Source organism: Rhea pennata, chromosome 31 (genome assembly GCF_028389875.1).
Source record: "Rhea pennata isolate bPtePen1 chromosome 31, bPtePen1.pri, whole genome shotgun sequence".
Classification (NCBI taxonomy): Eukaryota; Metazoa; Chordata; class Aves; order Rheiformes; family Rheidae; genus Rhea; species Rhea pennata.
Window position 1 is genome coordinate 1,466,707 of NC_084693.1, and position 17,743 is coordinate 1,484,449.

Genomic DNA, 17,743 nt, shown 5'->3' on the forward strand with positions numbered 1-17,743 from the left:
GAGCACGCAGCTCGGATTTCCCCCGGCCCCGAGCGCTTCGCCGCAAGCGTGCGCGGCGCAGGATGCGATTCCCGGGCCGGGCGGCGAGCGGAGCTCTGCAGGAGAGGCCGGCGGCAGAGCAGCGCGTGGGGCTCGGGACCGGCCGCGGGGTCCCCAGGGCGCCCCGTGGGGCCACTCCCGCCGGGTTTGGGGGCTGCAGCTACCGGCTCACGACGGCCCGGCCCGGCCCAGCGGAGATTTCCAGCCCGAGCCGCAGCAGCCTCCGGGCCGGAGCGCGGCGGCAGCTAACAAGCCCTTCTCCGCTGCCCGTAATTATTTCCCGGGGCGACGAGCGATTAATTCTGCTCAGGAGCGACGGCTTTCTGCAAACTCACCCGAGCAATTATCCGACAGGCTCCGCGCCGGCCTCCGCGGGGGGAAGGACACCGCGCGCGAGGGGGAGTTCGAGCCAGATCTGGTTTTAAACCCCCTCCCCGAGGCGACGCCGGGGAAACCCGGCTGGGCCGGCGCGCGCCCAGGACGCCGGGGTCCGGCGGACGGCGAGCGTTTCCCATCTCTGCTCCTTGCGGGCGTCCGGCTGTGCTCGTCCAGTGCCGCGGGGCTGCATTGCCTCCCTATAACCTAACCAGTGCTGGAATTTGGCTTAACCAGCCCGAAATGCAGCCAGCTCCGGGGTGGGGAGCGGGCGCCAGCTGGCACGGCGAGGGGTCTGTGGGCAGGCGCCCGCTCCGGCCAAGGGAGTGCGGCCACGGCGCCCCGGCTCCGGCACACCCTGTCTCCAAGAGGAGGGATTTAAAGACAAATTAATTGTTAGGATTTAAAAATGCATTAATTATTCTGGCTGGACATATTTGCCGCTCTTCTCCCCCGAGGTGGCCGTCTGCAGAGGGGGAAACTGAGGCACGGCGCGGTGCTCTCCGCGGGCTGCACCGGTGAAGCCGGCGCCTCGGGGAGGACACATCTCGCCCCGCTGCTCCCGCATCCCCTTCGGCTGCCACGAAGCCCCCCGGGACCCTCCAGCCCCACGCACGGTGCTTGACAACATGCTGCTGGCTACCGGTAGCTGCTGCCCGTAGCCCCCCCTTGCCAGGGGACTCCGCCGGCTGCAGGGATGCTCCGGCCCCGGAGCGTTCGCTTTCCCACGCTGCAAGCGCCAGTGCATCGGAATAAATAACGTGCCCGGCTGGAGCATCCACCTCTCCCCACTCGGGATACTGTGCTGGGTTTTGCCAGCTGCCAGGAGGGAGGGAAGGGGAGGGACGAAGCGCTTGCCAGCACGGTAGTAATTTTTTTTTTTTTAATTAGGGGAAGGAAGAAAATATAAAAGGAGGAGAAGAAAAAAAAAAAAAAAGAGGCGAGGACACGGACACACACAGCGATCTCCTCTTTTCTCGGTGCCTGCACTTATGCCTGGCGGAGCTCGTTTCCAGCCGTCCTGCCAACCTGCTGCCGAGCGCATCCCGTGCCTGCGCTCTCCCGGCGAAGCTGCGGCTCGGCTCTGCGGCGCCGCTCGGCCGCAGCCCCCCCGGCTCCCGGCCGACCAAAGTTGCCGCTCGCGGCCGCGCCGCTCGGCTCGGCTCCCGCCGCCGCCCCGGGAACGCCGCCGCGCACGGAGCAAGGTGGGATGCGAGCGGGAGCGGGGCGGCCCCCGGCTCCCGGGTTTTTCCACCCCCCGCGGCGGCTCGGCGCTCCCGGGGTGTCCGAGGAAGGGACGCGGCCGGGCGCGGCGGGGGCGGGGGGGGGACGCTGGGTCGGTGCTGTTAATCTCCATGTCTCCTTTAACCTCTTTCTCCCGTGCTGCCGGAGGGTGGGAAGCCGGGGCCGGGAGAGGGGCAAGGACGTGCCCTTTCCCCCGCGGCGGGGGATGCGGGCCCCGGCGCCGCGAGGTTTGTCCTTGGCTCCGGGGCGCGCGGCCCCCCCGCTCCGGCAGCCCAGGCCCTCGCAGCGCTGCAAGTTTTTTTTTTTTTTTTTTTTTTTTTTTTTTTTTAACGACTCAGCTCCTGCGAGCTCGGCTCTGCAGCGCCGGCGGCGCAGGGATGGTTTCGCCGGGGGGGGGGGGGGTGTTTCTTCCTAAGTTAGATGGAAAAGAGAATTTAGCCCTGCCCGGCTGCCAGGGAATGTAGGAAATGCAGCAAATATTAGGATAACGGAGGGCTGGGGTCGGCACGGGGCTCGCGGGCCCCGGGCATCCCGTGTGCCTGTCCCGGTCCTGCGGAGCCCCGGGTCCTGCGGAGCCCCTGGTCCTACAGAGCTTGCAGTCTGCGTGGCGGTGGCACCAGAAAGGGAAACTGAGGCACGGAGCGGGCAGGGGCTTGCGCAGTGGCCGGGCCGGCCGTTCGGCATCACGGGGGCTCCTCGTCCTCCACCGGGTCTTTTGGCTCCATCCCACCCCAGCCCTGCCAGCATCCTGGGGAGGGGGAATAGAAACGTGCGTTTTTTTTTTTGGGGGGGGGGGGTTGTGGCTTTTTGCTGCCGAGCAGAGCCACCCCGAGCCCCGGCCCCCCGCAGGGCTCGCTGCGACCCCCCCCCCGCCCACCGGAGCGTTTCGCCCCGGGGACGAAGGTGCTGCCGGGGAGCTGCCTCCGCTCCCGTCCCACGGACGTCTCCGTCCTCCCCGGCGCCGGAAAGCCCGGGCAAAACCCGGGACCTGTTGCTTTTCCTTACGGCTGCCGGAGGGGCGGGAAAGACCCGCTCTGCTCCCAGGATATTTGCAGCCGGCCTTTTCCCAGCTGCTCCGGCAGGTTTCCAGCGTGGCTGCGTGGTGCCTCCCTACGGCGGTGGGGGGGGGGGGTCGGGGTCGAGGGGGCTGCTTGTCCCAGCCTGGGGGGAGCCGGACGCCTGGGTCCTTCCTCCGGGCCTTGGCTCCGTGATTTAAGGACACTCCCTGGGGATGCTTTGCAGGGAATGAGTTTGGCCTGGGGAAATGGGTTTAGACTGGGGAAACTGGGAGTGGGACTGGGTTCTTCTTGGGGGGCCATCGTGATTTAGTACTGGTGCCAGTCTGGAGGCTTCCCGTGCCGGGAGGAAAGTGTCGCCCGGGGCTCATGCACCAAGGGGACGGGGAGTCCGGCGCTGAGGGTGTCACTGCGAGCTTGGACACCCCGTCTCCTGCCCGACTCGTGCCTCGGTTTCCCCATCAGTAACCCCACCGCCCCCCACCAAGGGCTGGCGCTGGGGGACACGAGCCGGCATTCCCGGCCGGCAGCGGGGCCTGCTGCTCCGCTGGGACCGTTTCACCTTGGTTTTCCTTGCGTGCCGGCAGCCCTGGCATGCCGGCGCAGTGCTTCGCTCCGCAAGGATGCGCTGCGTGCCGTGTCCCAGCCGCGGGCTCAAGGATGCGGGGGCCGGGACGCCTGGGCCCTCCCAGCCCCCTCGACCCGGGAAGATGCTGGGGGGGGGGACCACATCCCCACGGGCCGGCCCCAGGCCCGTGCCGGCGCTGTCGGCCGCCCGTCCATGGCCGCGGGCCAGCGGCTCATCTCCATGGGTGCCGGGGGGGGGGAAGGGGGGAGCATCCCCCCCCACCCAGGGGCTGCAACAAGGACCCCCTTTCTCCGTGCCGTGAGCAGCGGGGCCCCGGGAAGCCCCGGCAGCTGGAGGGACCCCCCCCTTCTCCCCACCTGCTTCCGGGCTTTTAAGCCGTGCCAGCTCTCCGTGCCAAGAGGCTTCCAGGGGCTGCAGCGCCGCTTCCCCGCCGCAGCCCCCCGCGTGCAGCCCCCTCCCCCGGCCCAGCCCCCCGGACCCCCGCGGCCAGTTTTCCAACCCGGCAGCTAATAGCATTTTCCCTGAAACGCGGCGCATTTCGCACGGGCCAAGGAGGGGGTGGCAGCGGGCCGGGGGGGGGGGGGGGGAACATCGCAGGGGCGCTGGCGGGGGGAACGCCTCCGGAAGGGAGCAGTGACCTTCCCGGGAGCCCTGGCGGGAGATGCCCGCTCGGAGCCCGTGGGTGCCGGCACCGGCACCGGCACCGCGCGGCTCGGTGCGAACCCGCACGCGGGGAGGCACGCGTGTGCACGGGGAGGGGGCGGCGTTGGGGGCGACGCTGGGGACGGAGGGCGGCCGGGACACACACACACACACACGTTTTCCCGGGAAGCCGGCTCGGCTCCCGCCTGGAGCGGGGCCAGGCGCTGCCGGCGCGGCTGCTGACTCACTCTGCAGCTCGGCGCCCCTGGAAAGCCGCTCGCCCGCCCCCCCGGCCTCCCCCCCGCTCGCTGCGGGCTGGCCGGGCACCTTGGGGGCCGCGCTGAGCAGCCGGCCCGCCGAGGGGGCCGAGGGGGCCGCCGGCCTCGCGGCGCGGTGCGGCAGCCAGGTGAAGCGGAAGGCGCTCCCCGTCCCCCCCAAAATAGCAGCTCCGTTCCATTTTCCGCCTGGTTTCCCACGGAAATGAGGTTTCGCCAGCCCCGCTGCGCGCCTGTCTCGGTCGGCGCCCCGGCGCCGCCCGCCCCCCCCCCGGCTGCCTCCAGACGAGGTCTCGGAGATGATAAAGTGCCCCCAGATTTTGGCGGCTGCGGAGGGGGGACCCACATCGGTGCCCTCGGTGGGGACGGCGGGGGCTCAGCCTTGCTACGAGCCACCGGCGAGTCTACGGGGGGAGCGGTGCCGAGCGCGGGGGCTCCGGGAGCCCGGGCCCCTTCCCTGCTCGTTCACCGCTTTTAGCGCCCGTTTTCGCCTGCCAGCGTAAGGGCTGAAAAATCTCCATTTATGGCAAATCCCCCCAGTTTTTAAACTGGAAACTTGCTGTCTGCGAGTCTCCTGCCCCATCGCAGGACCCCGGCCCGGGGGGAGCCCCAGCGCCCGGCTCGCCCCGTCCCTGCCCGCTTTCATCGCTCCCGGGTCCCCCCGGGGCTCCGCGGCGCCTTGGGAACGGGAAGAAAAGGCGCCGGTGACAAAAGCCTTCCTCGCTCGGCCGGGCGCGGGGCGAGCGGGCCGGGGCGAGCGTCCAGCCCCCGCGCTGGCCCCCGGCCACGGCGCCGCGCAGCACCACTTTGTCTCTCTCCGGAGCCGTGAGCCGGAATTCAAATGATCCGGGCAGAGCAAGAACGGCCCCGGCTAGGTGCTGGGGGCTGCACGTGCACGGTGCTTGGTGCTGGGGGCTGTATGTGCACGGTGCATGGTGCTGGGGGCTGCACGTGCACGGTGCATGGTGCTGGGGGCTGCACGTGCATGGTGCTTGGTGCTGGGGGCTGTATGTGCACGGTGCTTGGTGCTGGGGGCTGTATGTGCACGGTGCTTGGTGCTCGGGGCTGCACGTGCATGGTGCAGAGCCCCAGGGGCCACACGCCCACCCCCCCGGAGCGCGGGCCCGGGGAGCAGCGCTCGCGGCGGGGGGACACGCACACGGCGAGGAGCGGCCCAGCCGCCAGGCAGCCAGGCTGGAGCGGCCGCGGCGATGCCGGATCCCCTCCCGGCGCTGCCGCGATCGGAGCAGCGCGCAGAGCTCGTAACTCGCAAAGCCGCCCCGAGGCTCAGGATCGCACCCGGCACCCAGCGCCTCCCCGGTACAGGGAGCAGAGGAAGGCGCTAGCGAAGTGCCGCCGGAGGGGTGAGCAGCGGCGAGCCCCAGGCGACGGCACCGCGCCGCATCCATGGCCGCAGCCGCCTCCGTCTCTGGCGCCCCGCTCACGCCAGCCCGGTGCCCCCGGCTCGCCGGGCAGGGAAGGGCCTGCGGAGGCAGCGCGGGCCGCCGGGAGCTCCCTCGGCCCCCGGAGCGCGTCGTGCCAGGCGGCCCCGGACATAATGGCTGCTTTGCTCGGCCCCGGTTTTCCCAGCCCGCGAGCAGGGAGCCTCCGGCGTGAGCGGAATGGCAAAGAGGAGCCGTCCGGCTCCTTCCCGCCCGCTCCGCCCCGCGCTTTGTGCGCCGGCGGCACGCAGCCCCGGGGCCCCCGCGGCGCGCCGGGCCCTGCCCCTGCCCCTTTCCCGGCCGTGCACACGCGTGTGCCCACGCGCGCGTGCCCCGGTGCACGCGTGCACGCACAGGCATCAGCGCGCCCCAGCGCCTGCTCCCGCGCAGCTCTCCCCCCCGCCGCGGCCCGGCTCGGTGCCGCCGGCGTCCTGCCTGGCTAAAACCCCGGCTATTAAGAAAACCCTGCTGAGGTTTTTAACGGCGGCGCCTCCCAAAACGCCGCCGGGCTCTGGCAGCGTCTCGCCGCCCGCCCGGGGCCGAGGGCTCGCGCTCAGACTTTCCGTGCCGTCGGGGCTGGGCTCGCCTCTGCTGCTGCCGGAGGACCCGGCTTCCCGGGAAGGCTGTGGAGCTGGATCAGTCCTTCCCCCCCCCCCCCCGTGGGGCAGCCCCCGGGTCGGGCAGGCTGGGCAGCGCGAGCCGCTGGGAACACGCCCGGGGAGCCGGACCCCCGCGGCAGCGCAGGCCCCCGAGTCGCCTCGAGGGGTACGCGCACCTCCGTGGCTCTGGCCCTGGCCGGATGCCCCCTTTTTGCTTAAATCTGCACCCAAACTAGCCTCTTCCAGCCCGGTAGCTGTCCTTCGCCGTGCGCCCCAGGCGTCGGCCCGTCCCCGCGCACGTTGCTCGGCGCCCCTCCTTGCCCCGTGCCCTTCCCCTTGGCTGCACGCAGGGGCCGGGTATCTTTAAAGCGGTTCTCGATTCCGAGCGCAGCGTTTCTCCCCTCCTTGCAGGGCACAGCATGGCCTCGGCCCTCCCGCTGCTGCTGCTCTGCGCGCTCGCCCCCGCGGCGCTGCCGGACGCCTTCGGCCCCGAGGACGGCACAGGTAACGGCGCGGCCGAGCCGCCCGACGGCCACGCGGGGCTCGGGGACGGCGGCGGCGGCGGGGCAGCTCCGGCCGCTCACGGCCCCTTTCGCCCTCCTGCCCAGACGACCTCAAGGCCCTGCAGGTCTCCATCCCGCGGCGCCCGGCCCTCAGCGCCGTGCTGGCGGGCGACGTGACCATCCCCTGCCTCATCACCTACCTCCGGCCAGTGCCCACCGCCGGCGCGGCCGGGCGCCGCGCCGTCCTGGGGGCCCCCCGCGTCAAGTGGACCTTCCTGGCCGAGGGCCGGGAGCTGGAGATCTTGGTGGCCCGGGGGGACCGGGTGAAGGTGAGCGAGGACTACCGCCGGCGCGCCTCGCTGCCCATCTTCCACCGGCAGTACACCAACGCCTCCCTGCTGCTCACCGAGCTGCGGCCCAACGACTCGGGCATCTACCGCTGCGACGTGCAGCACGGCATCGAGGACGGCCACGACATGCTGGAGCTCAAAGTCAAAGGTAGCCGCGCTGCGGGATGTGGTGCGCCGAGCGCACCGGTGCGCGTGGAGCGGAGCAAATCCCTCTTGCAATGGGGTGCCAAGGGGTGGCTGGACCTTGCATGGGGGCGGTGGGGTGGCTGGACCCCAGTGGATGCAAAGGGGTGGCCGGACCCTGGTGGGTGCAAAGGGGTGGCCGGACGCTGGTGGGTGCAAAGGGGTGGCCGGACCCTTTGCAGGTGCAAAACAGGGGCTGGATGCTGGTGGATGCAAAGGGTGGCTGGACCCTTGGCAGCTGCAAAGGGGTGGCGGGACCCCGGTCAGTGCAAAGGGGCGGCCGGAGCCTTGGCGGGCGCCAGGGGCTGCAGGCACCGAGCATGCGGCCGAGCTCGGGCCCAGCGCTGGCGGCTCTCTCCCGCAGGGGTGGTGTTTCACTACCGCGAGGGCTCCACGCGCTACGCCTACACCTTCGCCGAAGCCCAGGAGGCCTGCGCCAGGATCGGCGCCCGCATCGCCACCCCCGAGCAGCTCTACGCGGCCTACCGCGGCGGCTACGAGCAGTGCGACGCCGGCTGGATCGCCGACCAGACCGTCAGGTGGGCTGGAGCCGCGCGGGACCCTCGCAACGGGATGGGCTCGGGGGGGCGGGGGGGGGGCGGCTCGTCCGCCGCGGGCGCCGCCAGTCCGCCCCTGCGCTCTCGCGCCCCAGGTACCCCATCCACACGCCGCGCGAGGCTTGCTACGGCGACATGAACGGCTTCCCCGGCGTCAGGAACTACGGCGTGGTGGACCCCCAGGACATGTACGACGTGTACTGCTACGCCCAGGAGCTCGCAGGTAGCTGCAGCGCTGCAGAGCCCCGGTCCGTGCCAGCCCGTGGGGCAGGGGTGGGGGGACGGTGGGGGCTTCTGCGGCAGCTTTGACCCGTGGCTCAGCCGATGCGCCAAAACGCACGGCGGCTCCGGGAAAGCCCGCGTTTCCCGCGGGGGCTTGACGCATCGGCCACTGCCCAGGCCCTTTTGGGGTGTTTCTGGTCCAGTTTGGCGGGGCTCCGGGCTTTCTCCCGTGGGGGACGCGGCCGCTCCCATCGCCCCGGCTCCGACGCCTCGCTCCTTCGCCCCGTCGCAGGGGAGATCTTTTTGGAGACGGCGCCGGACAAATTCACCCTGGAGGAGGCCGAGGCGCGCTGCCAGGCGCTGGGAGCCGAGCTGGCGAGCACGGGCCAGCTCTACGCGGCCTGGAGCGGCGGCTTGGACTCCTGCAACCCCGGCTGGCTGGCCGACGGCAGCGTCCGCTACCCCATCGTCACCCCGCGGGAGCGCTGCGGCGGCAGCCTGCCGGGAGTCAAAACCGTCTTCCTCTTCCGCAACCAGACGGGATTCCCCGACGCCCGCAGCAGATACGACGCCTACTGCTTTCGAGGTAAAGGAGCCCGCGCAGCCGGGAAGGGGCACCCGGAGCCCCCGGCTAGGGGCTGGCACGAGGGGTAGGGTGCAATCGCCGGGGTGCCCGGGCCACCTGCAAGCCGCCTGCGAGCTGCCTGTGAGCTGTTGCGCTGCGTGCAAAGCGTCGTGGCGGAGCGAGGCCCTGCACGGTCTCGGTCCCGCGCGCCAGCCCGCCGCGGTCACCCCGGGATGCCCAGCGCTGCATGCCACCCTCTCGTGGCACGGCTGGGGTCTTTTGCATGGTCTCGAGGCTGCATGTCAAGATAGGGATGCTTTGCATGACTTCAACCTTGCACGCTGATATATCGCGACGGAAGAGGGATAACCCGCCTGGCCTCGATGTCGCGCACCAACACACGGCGACAGAGCAGGGCTGTGCCGTGCGGTGCCGGCTGCCGGCTCCGCTCCCGTGGGGCGGACGATGCCGGGGGCTGCTGCTCCCTGCGGGGTGCCCTGCAGACCCCGGGCGTGGGAGCAGCCGGCCCCTCGCCTCCGTGGGACCCGCCGGGGCTCGTCTCTGTTCAACCCCGCCATGGTCGGGCATGGCCCCGTGCCGCGCCGCTCCCGGCTCTCCTCCAGCGCGCAGCTGCCAGCCGGGAGCATTTCCAGTGGGCTCTGCTGGCTGCCAGGCAGGGCTTGCAAGAGTTATTTTGAGCAGCACAGACCTATCAGTAGCAGAAAGGACCGAGGTGGCAGCGAGTGGCGCGTTGCGCCGCGCAGGAGGGCTCCTAGTAGACAAGGCAAAGCCACTGCGGGCAGCAGCAGTGGGCTGCCGGGGTGGCAAGGGCACCTTCGCCCGGTGGACGTGTGCCGTCCCGGGGCTCCGAGGGCTCGCCGTGCCGGGAGACGGGGCCAGGAGGCTGGCAGCGGCGAGACCGCCGCTCGCTGCCTCGGGCTGGCAGCTCCCTGTTCCCAGGGTCCTGGGAGGGATCACCCAGCTCCGTGCCTCAGTTTCCCCATCTCTCGGTGCATCCCGTTGTCTGGAGCTAGGCAGGGCCAACCTGTGTGCTGCAAGCAAAGAGCCGGGGGCTGGGACGGGGCTCAGGAGCGGCAGCCCGGGGTGGGGGTGGGGGATGCCGGCGTGCATCGAGGCGCAGGGCTCGGTGGTGGGAGCGGGAGGAGAAAGCTGCGCCCGGCGAGGGCAGGGAAGAGCGAAAAACCTCTGCGAGCGTAAAACTCGATGCTGCCTGGCCGGCTGCCCTCGGCCACGGCCTCGGCCGGGCTCCTGCGCGGGGGCCGGGCTGCAGCGTTGTTGGCCTGCACCGGCTCCGGGGCCGGCGTGCACGGACGGTGTCAGCCGGCATCGCTCCGGAGAAGCCGGGCTGCCTTATGCCAGCTGAGGATCCAGCCCGGAGCGCGGGTGCCGACGGCCCCGAGCCGCCACGCTGTCCTCCTGCTGCCCCCGGGAAAGGGACCTTGCCCCACGGAGACCCTTTCCAGAGGGGGAAAACGGGATCGAGGGCAGCCGGGCTCCCCAGCCCGGCGCGAGCCCGGCTCTGTCCCTAGGGAAGGCTGCAGGGCTCCGGCCCCGCCGCGCCGGAGCATCCCGCTCCGCGGCGGCCCCCGCCTCTCGCCGGGGGCCAGGACAAGGCAGTAATATCCCACTTTCTTTCTGCCCACAGAAGGGACAAACTCTTTCCCTGAGGCTGCAGGAAAAACCCGAGCCAGTGAGCCCGAGGGCCTCCACGGGATTGTAACAGTGGCAGAAAAGCTGGAGGAGCTGCAGCTGCCCGAGGCGCAAGTGGAGATTGAGTCGCGCGGGGCCATTTACGCCGTCCCTTTCTTTAAGGCCGCGGCCGATGCCGAGCTGGAAAAGCCGAGCCTTGCCCCCGAAGACGCGGCGGGGCCGGCGGCCCGGCGCCCCCCGCTAGCCGCCTCCGGCGGAGGGCTGCAGCCGGCGGCTGCCGCCCCGGCGCCCACGGCCCCGGGCGCCCCCGGGACGGGCACCCCGCGTAGCTGCGCCGTCCGAGCAGGCAGCCCGCTCGCTGCGCACGAGGAAGGGGCTGAGGGCACGGGCGCAAAATGCCCGGAGGCCGGTCCCGAGCCGTCCCGCACGGGTAGGTCGAGCCTCCGCCGCGGCGCGGGGCCGGGGACCGGAGGAAGCCCGCGGGGGGATCGAGGCGCCGAGCTTGCACGGAGCATTTGGAGGCGTCCGAGGAAACACCCCCCCCCCAGGCGCCTCCGGCGTTTCAGGGAAAAGCTGAGCTGGTTTTGCAGGGAGCTGCGCGCCGGGGCCTTTTGGGGAGGGCTCGATCCCTCCTCGGCACCAGCTCCTGGGCGCAGACCTGCCCGACGCCCCTTTCCCAAGCTCCCGAGGCGCCGGCTTGGGGACGGGGACGGGGCTCCGGCCGGCGCTCGGGACGCACGCACAGCCGGAGGAGGCTGCCGGCAGCCGGAGAGGAAGGAGGCCGAGCCCGGAGGCGGGAGCGCGGTGCGAGGCGCCGGTCCGCACCAGGACGGCACTGCCAAGCAGTGCCCCGGGAGCGCCGGCTCGCCGTGGCTCGGGGCTCGCCGCTGCGTCTGCCTTGCTGCGAAATGCCGGCAGGGGGGTGTTTTTTGGAGGGGGGGGCATTTCCCGGTCAGATCTGCCCGCCCTGGCGCGGGGCCGCTCCAGGCGGGGCAGCACCTGAACCGCTCCGAGGCTTTGCCGGTGCTGGTGCCGTCCGCCGCGCGGGGTCTCGCTGGCATCGCGTGCGAACGTCTCACGGCTTTTCCAACTTGCCTGTTGCAGAGGACGAGCAGGAGCCGGAGCGAGCCGGGGGCTCCCCGCCGGGCGGCGAGCGCGGGGAGCCGGCGGAGGAGAGCACGACGCGCCGGGCCGGAGATGACATCCAGCCCACGGAGCCGACCGGCCCCGGACAGACCCTCTCCGTGCTCCTCCCGGCGGGAACGGCGGCGGAGGCGCCCACCGAACCGCCTTCGCCCGAGCGAGCCGCCGCAGGTGATGCCGCGCAGCTCGACGGGCCGCTCCGGGCTCTGCCGGCCACGGCGGCCTGCGCTGGCGCCCGGGCGCTGCCGCCGACCGGTGCCGCTTTTGCAGCCCCGACGGATTCCCGCGAGCCGGCGCCGGGGGAGCCCGTCACCCCCGCGGGCGGCTGGGTGCCCGGGAGGCCGAGCACCCGCGGCCCCGCTCCGGAGGATGCCGAGCTCTCCGGAGACGTGGCCCCCGGCGCCGGAGGAGCCGAGAGCCCCGCGGCCTCGCCGCTGCCCGCCGCGGCGCCGGCACCGCTGCCGGAGGACGGCGAGGAGCAATCGGGGGCCCCGTGGCTGCCCGCGGCCACGGGCCACGGCGGCACCCTCGCCGTGGCCGAGGTGCCGGCGGCTACCGAGGCACCGGTACGTGGGAAGGACGGGAAAGCTGACGGCAGGAGGCCCCCGACGGGCGAATCTTCGGAGGAGGAAGAGGAGGAGGAGGAGGAGGAAGAGCAGCCCGCTCCCTCCGTTGCTACCGTGGAGGGTTTCCTCGCAGCCATTCCCGGAGAACCAGGTGGGACCCGCAGGGACGGCCTCACCTCTCCACGCGCCGGCGCCGCCGGAGACGGCTCCGGGCCGCCGGGGACCCCCCCCGCCGAGGCGGCCCCCAGCCCGGCGGCGCCGCGGCCCGGCCGCGGGGCCAGCGGCAGCCCGACGGGCCACCCCGGCGCCCGGGCCGCCTTGGCCCTGGGGACGGCCCTCTTGGCGGCAATTTGGCCCTAGCGAAAGCCCCCCAGGTCTCCGCCGTGCCGGGCTTCCCTCCGCCGGTCTGTCCGTCTGTCTCTCCTCCTCTCTTCAGCTGGATAAGGGAAGGTTAAAGGTCCGGAGAAGCACATATTTGTCAAACAAATTGGTCTGAGCTATGCATGCACTTAAACCTCTTCTACTTCTGTGAAGTGTTTTAATGACTGTTTCCATGAAAAAAAAAAAAAGAAAAATGAAAAAAAATATCAAAAGAAGGCCCCAGACCCTGCTCTGACTAACAGTGATACTAATAAAGGGAATTAAAAGCTTTCTAGAAGAAGCACCTCGGCTTGCTCTTCCCTCCGCCGTCGCGCCCGCCTCGTGCGCCGGCCGGTCCGCGCGGCTCCCACTGACGCACTAACCCGTGGCGCGGCCCGGCGGAGGGGCGCGGGGGCTTTGGGGGGGGGGGGGACGATGGGGTGGGAAGCGGCCGGTTTGCCCCATCCCGGCCGAGGCGGTCCCTGCTCCGGTGCGGCTTTACGGCATGGCCCGTGCACCCGCCGGGGCCCGGTGGAGGGGGGGGGGTCCGTCAGCTGCCCCACCGTGAGCAGGGAGCCCGTCCAGGCTCCTCTTTGCACCCTCCGAAAGAGCCCGGAGCGCCCGGGACGAGCAGCGAGTGCCCTAAAAATAGCTCGTCCTCCTGCTCCGCCGCGCTGCTCGGCTGCCACCGCCGCGGCTCCTTGCAGCCGGATAATCGCGCCGCGGGGACGGGCGTGAGCGCGCGCGGGCGAAGCGGAGCGGCGTCCTTGGCCGAGCCGCCGGCGCCGCAAGGGCCGTTGAACGGGGCCGTTAGACGAGCCGGCGTCGAGGACTTTGCTCTCCACGCGGCCCTCGATCGCGCCAGCGCCCGGACGGCGCCGCCGGGACCCGGACGGGCTGCTCCCGGCTGCGGACGGGCTCCGAGCGCGGCGCTGGCTGCAGCCCCGCGCGGGCTGGCGGCCGGGCTCACGACTCCTCTTGCCACGAGACTTGGGGCCACGACGCACTGCAGGGATTTATTTTTTTTAATCCTTTGCCAGCACCCAAGCTCCAGATGTGCAAAGGGGGGGGGGGACAGCTGTGCCCTGCATGGGGCAGCCCCGCTGCAGCCCCCACTCCGGCGGGGCACACGCAGCCTCCACCGCGTGCTCCGGGACAGCGCGGAAGCAAGTGCCGTTCCTGCGCCAAGCCAAGGACCTGGCACGGCAACGAGCCTGCTGATGCAGCGGGCAAAAGCAGCGGGCTCGCGTCCCTCCCCGCCGGGAGCGGGGGCCTGCGGGGGCCAAAGCCTCCGAGCTGGCCAGCTCCAAGCCCAGCCAGCCGAGCCGGGCGCTTCTCACGGACCATGGGCACGGAGGGCCGGGAGGGCCGCTCTGGGCAGGTCGCCGTGTGCACGAGGCCTTTTCCCCCCTCCGCGTCGGGATTTTGAGCATCTAGTGGCCAAAGCAGGCTCGTAGGAGCCGCGGCGCCGGGAAGGCGCTGGGCTCCCGCGGCCGCGCTCAGGAAGGGTGCGTGTGCCTTGCAGGTGATTGCATCCCCAACCCCTGCCTGAACGGAGGGACCTGCACGGAGGACGGCGACCGCGTCGGCTGCGTGTGCCTGCCCGGCTACGGCGGGAGCACCTGCGAAAGACGTGAGTCCGCCCGGCTGCGTCCCGCGGTCCCTCGCCCGCGCCGGCAGCCCCGGGCTGAGCTCCCGCTGCAGCCTTGGGAGCGACGGGACTCCGAGTCGCTACGGACTCGTGAGACAGAAATGTGGTGGATTCGGGTGTTGCTTTGCTTTCCGGGCTCCTTGATTCTGACCCTTTCCTCTCCCCCGCCACCGCTCAGCCCTGCGCAAGTGCAGCCCTGGCTGGGACAGCTTCCAGGGAGCCTGCTACAAGCATTTCTCCACCCGGAGGAGCTGGGAGGACGCGGAGACGCAGTGCAGGCATTACGGGGGCCACCTGGCCACCATCCTGACCCCCGAGGAGCAGGACTTCATTAACGGTACGTGCCGCAGCCCGGCCCCGCCGAGCTCCAGCCCTTCTCCTCTCCGCCCGCGCACGCGGGGTGGGAAGGAGGCAGACGCAAGCTGGGGAAAGGCAGAGAAAAGCAACAGTAAAGGAACTGCCCCAAATGAGGAGCTGGCTGATAGGTATGTGACTGATTGATAGGTGGCTGCTTGGCTATTTAGAGGCACAGAAAGCAGGAGGGGCAGAGGGAGAGCTAGACGGACAGGGGGCTGGATGGACAGCCGGGCGGGCGGATGGGGAGATGCATGGGTAGGTTACTGCAGAGACGGGTGGACGAGCAGGACAGCTGCATGGCTGGGTGGGCAGACCGATGGAGGTTAGACACGTTCAGCTAAGACTGAAGGCGAAGCAGTAAACCATGGGGAAGCATGCATGGAAGGAGAGAGCAGGGAGGAAAGGAGAAAGAGCAGGACAGAGGAGACAGCTGTGGTGACAGGGCAGACAGTGAAGGGGCCTGAGGGACACCGGTGAGAAGCAGGGAGAGCCAGGGAGAGACCAGGCACGGCCCTGCAGGGAGAGGACGAGCAAGGACAGACAGGGCCAGGCAGGGCCAGGAGGTACCTGCAGGGCCAGGCAGGGACTTCCAAGGACAAGCAGGGATAGGAGGGACAAGAAGGCACCTCCAAGGAGAGGCAGAACCAGGCAGGCACAGGACGGTTGCGGGGACAGGCAGAGATCTTCAAGGAGAGGTAGAACCTGCAGGGATGGGCTGGGACCTCCAGGAAGATGCAGGGACCTGCAGGGACAGCAGGGACCTGCAGGGACAGCAGGGATGGGCACGGACCTCCAGGAAGATGCAGGGACCTGCAGGGACAGCAAGGGTGGGCAGGGACCTCCAGGAAGATGCAGGGACCTGCAGGGACAGCAGGGACCTGCAGGGACCTGCAGGGACAGCAAGGCTGGGCAGGGACCTCCAGGAAGATGCGGGGACCTGCAGGGACAGCAGGGACAGCAGGGACGGGCAGGCTCTGCTGCCCTCTCCTGGCGAGCCCGGCCCCGCCGAGCCCCCCGCTGCCCCTTCTGCTCCCCGCCGAGCTCCCTCCTTTGCAAAGAATCAAACTGCTCCGCTCCTTGCCCAAGACCCCGGCAGCTCCCGAGGGGCGGCCTCCGGCAGGCGCTCCGGGACCCCCGCTCTCGGCCAGGCTGCCGGCCCCCCTCTAACCCCAAAGCCCTCCGGCCCCCAGACCAGTACCGAGAGTACCAGTGGATCGGCCTCAACGACCGGACGATCGAGGGGGATTTCCAGTGGTCCGACGGGAGCCCCTTGGTAAGTCAGGACCCCCACGATGCCCACTGCGGGCAGCCCCCCCCGGGAGAAGCAACCAGCCGCCAACTCATCCTTCTCCATCACTTGGAAAATATTCGCCGCCCGCGGGATGAGTCACCCACCCTGCGCCCCTTATCTCGGCGCGGAGAGGGTGCCGCCGCGCCGCCGGGGCCAGGCTTTGGAGCGCCAGCCAGAGCCGGCCCGGGCTTCGGGGCCAGCTCTTGGCTGGGAGACCGGGGCTGAGCACCCCAGCGGTGCTTTCTAGTGCATCAGACCCGGAGGATTTGGTGCCTCCGAGTCAGCAGTGGCCCTGCCGGGGGGGGGGGGGTGGCACGGAGATAGGACTGGCGCCGGCGCCCGCTCACGGGGCACTTCGGGGCCGAAAAGCTGCAGCTCTGCCTGCGCCGGGGGGCTTTCCGGCGCGGCGATAACGCCCTTGGGCCCCTTCCAAAGCTCTACGAGAACTGGCACCCCGGGCAGCCCGACAGCTATTTCCTCTCTGGGGAGAACTGCGTGGTGATCGTGTGGCACGACGGGGGCCAGTGGAGCGACGTGCCCTGCAACTACCACCTCTCCTACACCTGCAAAATGGGCCTGGGTGAGCCCCGGCGAGCCGGGAGACTCCGCTTGCTGCGGGATCGCGGTGGAAGCGGGCGGCCAGGCGTTGGGTTTCGGCGGTGGCCGGGTTGGGGAAGGGAGAAGCAGGGGGATGGCCGAGCCGGGGGGGGGGGGGGTCCGCGTGCCGTGACCCTCCCCGCTCGCCCACCACCTTCCCGCAGTGCTGTGCGGCTCCCCGCCGGCCGTGAGCAATGCCCGCATGTTCGGCAAACCAAAGCAGCGCTACGAGATCAACTCCATCGTGCGGTACCAGTGCCACGACGGCTTCGCCCAGCGCCGCTCGCCCGTCGCCCGCTGCCAGGAGGACGGGACGTGGGAGCAGCCCCGGCTGGTCTGCCTCCCTGGTGAGCACCCGCACGCCCGGCCTCGTGCCCGTTTGCACCATTTTCCCCACTTTTGCACCGCCCCGGGGCCAGGGCATCCCAGGGGACCACAACTCCTGCTTAGCCCGGGACAAATTTTGAGCTCCTCCCTCGGTGTGCCAGGGAGAGCTGCCCGCACACGCAGCATGTGGGGCAAAGCGGGGGGGTGGCTGAGGTCAGACCCCCTTTTCCAGCCTGCCTGCACGGGTTTCCCTTGACATGTGTTTTGCTTCTTTTGTGTCCCCCCCCCCTTCAAGGCCTGGCTCAAACCCCCGACGACTGAGCAAGTCCCCGAGGCAGGAGCCACCACGTCCCCGGGCCCTGGCATGGCGGGGGGACGGCACCGGGGCGCCAGCGCCGAAGCCAGCGGGGAAAGACCCCCCACACCTTTCCATTTCCACCTCCTCGGCCGTTTTATACCTGTATAAAGAATTTCTAATAACTAAGGATTCCCTTCGAGAGAATCAGCAGCGACCCGGGCTGGAAAGCCTCGCTCTGCACGCAGGGTGCTTGGTTCCCGCAGGCGAAACAGAGTCAGAGCCGAGCCGGGGACCGCGGGGCAGGGCACGACTCCGGCGTCGCCTTGGGACCCTCGGAGCGGGGCCGGCGAGGAGGGGAGAGCCGCCGGCCCGCGCTGCTCGGAGCGGGTCTGTCCTCTCCCCACCCCACCCCACCCTCCAGGCTGCTGCTGGTATTAAAAAAGATAAACAGACGGCGCGGAGCGGTCGCGTGGTCACTGGGGGCCGCCCCGGCACGGAGTGGGGCGAGCGGGCAGGGCGAAATAGCTACGTAACGGGGAGCCGCAGCCCCAAATTGCAGCGTTTTTGGGGAGGGGGACTCGGGGACCGGTCAGGGCTGGGGCTGGGCCGTGGCTCCCGGCGAGTTCAAAGGATCTGGGGGCACGGAGGGAGCTCATGCCCCTCCATGCCAATCTCCGGTGCTTTTTATAGCCGTGCGGCACCACGCTGAGTGGCAAAGCTCAGAAACCCCCGGGCCACCGTGCCAGGGACGCTGATAAGCCGCTGGAGAGGGCAGCGGGACCCCTGGCAGGACCTCCGTGCCAGCTCCTGCCTGTCTGAGCCAGAAAGTCCTTGGCAAACGCCCCTCGGCGAGAGGCCAGCCGGTCCCGGCGGGCAGAGG

The 17,743-nt window shown here is 70.5% G+C and overlaps 1 protein-coding gene across 2 annotated transcripts; it reads left to right on the top strand.

Annotated features, from left to right (window-relative positions):
• The first annotated feature begins 1,363 nt into the window (after window positions 1-1,363).
• BCAN (brevican) lies at window positions 1,364-17,315 on the top strand. Of its 2 annotated transcripts, XM_062598075.1 has the most exons (15): window positions 1,364-1,619; window positions 6,634-6,726; window positions 6,831-7,223; window positions 7,623-7,797; window positions 7,911-8,038; window positions 8,330-8,623; window positions 10,269-10,703; window positions 11,378-11,587; window positions 11,687-12,133; window positions 13,868-13,975; window positions 14,172-14,330; window positions 15,541-15,623; window positions 16,077-16,221; window positions 16,403-16,585; window positions 16,861-17,315. In XM_062598075.1, the coding sequence occupies exons 2-15, from the start codon at window positions 6,642-6,644 to the stop codon at window positions 16,884-16,886; spliced, it is 2,871 nt and encodes a 956-aa protein (XP_062454059.1). In that variant the 5' UTR covers window positions 1,364-1,619; window positions 6,634-6,641; the 3' UTR covers window positions 16,887-17,315. The 2 variants fall into 2 exon arrangements, with proteins under 2 accessions (XP_062454059.1, XP_062454060.1); XM_062598076.1 differs by lacking the exon at window positions 10,269-10,703 and having other exon boundaries at window positions 1,558-1,619.
• The last annotated feature ends 428 nt before the right edge of the window (window positions 17,316-17,743 follow it).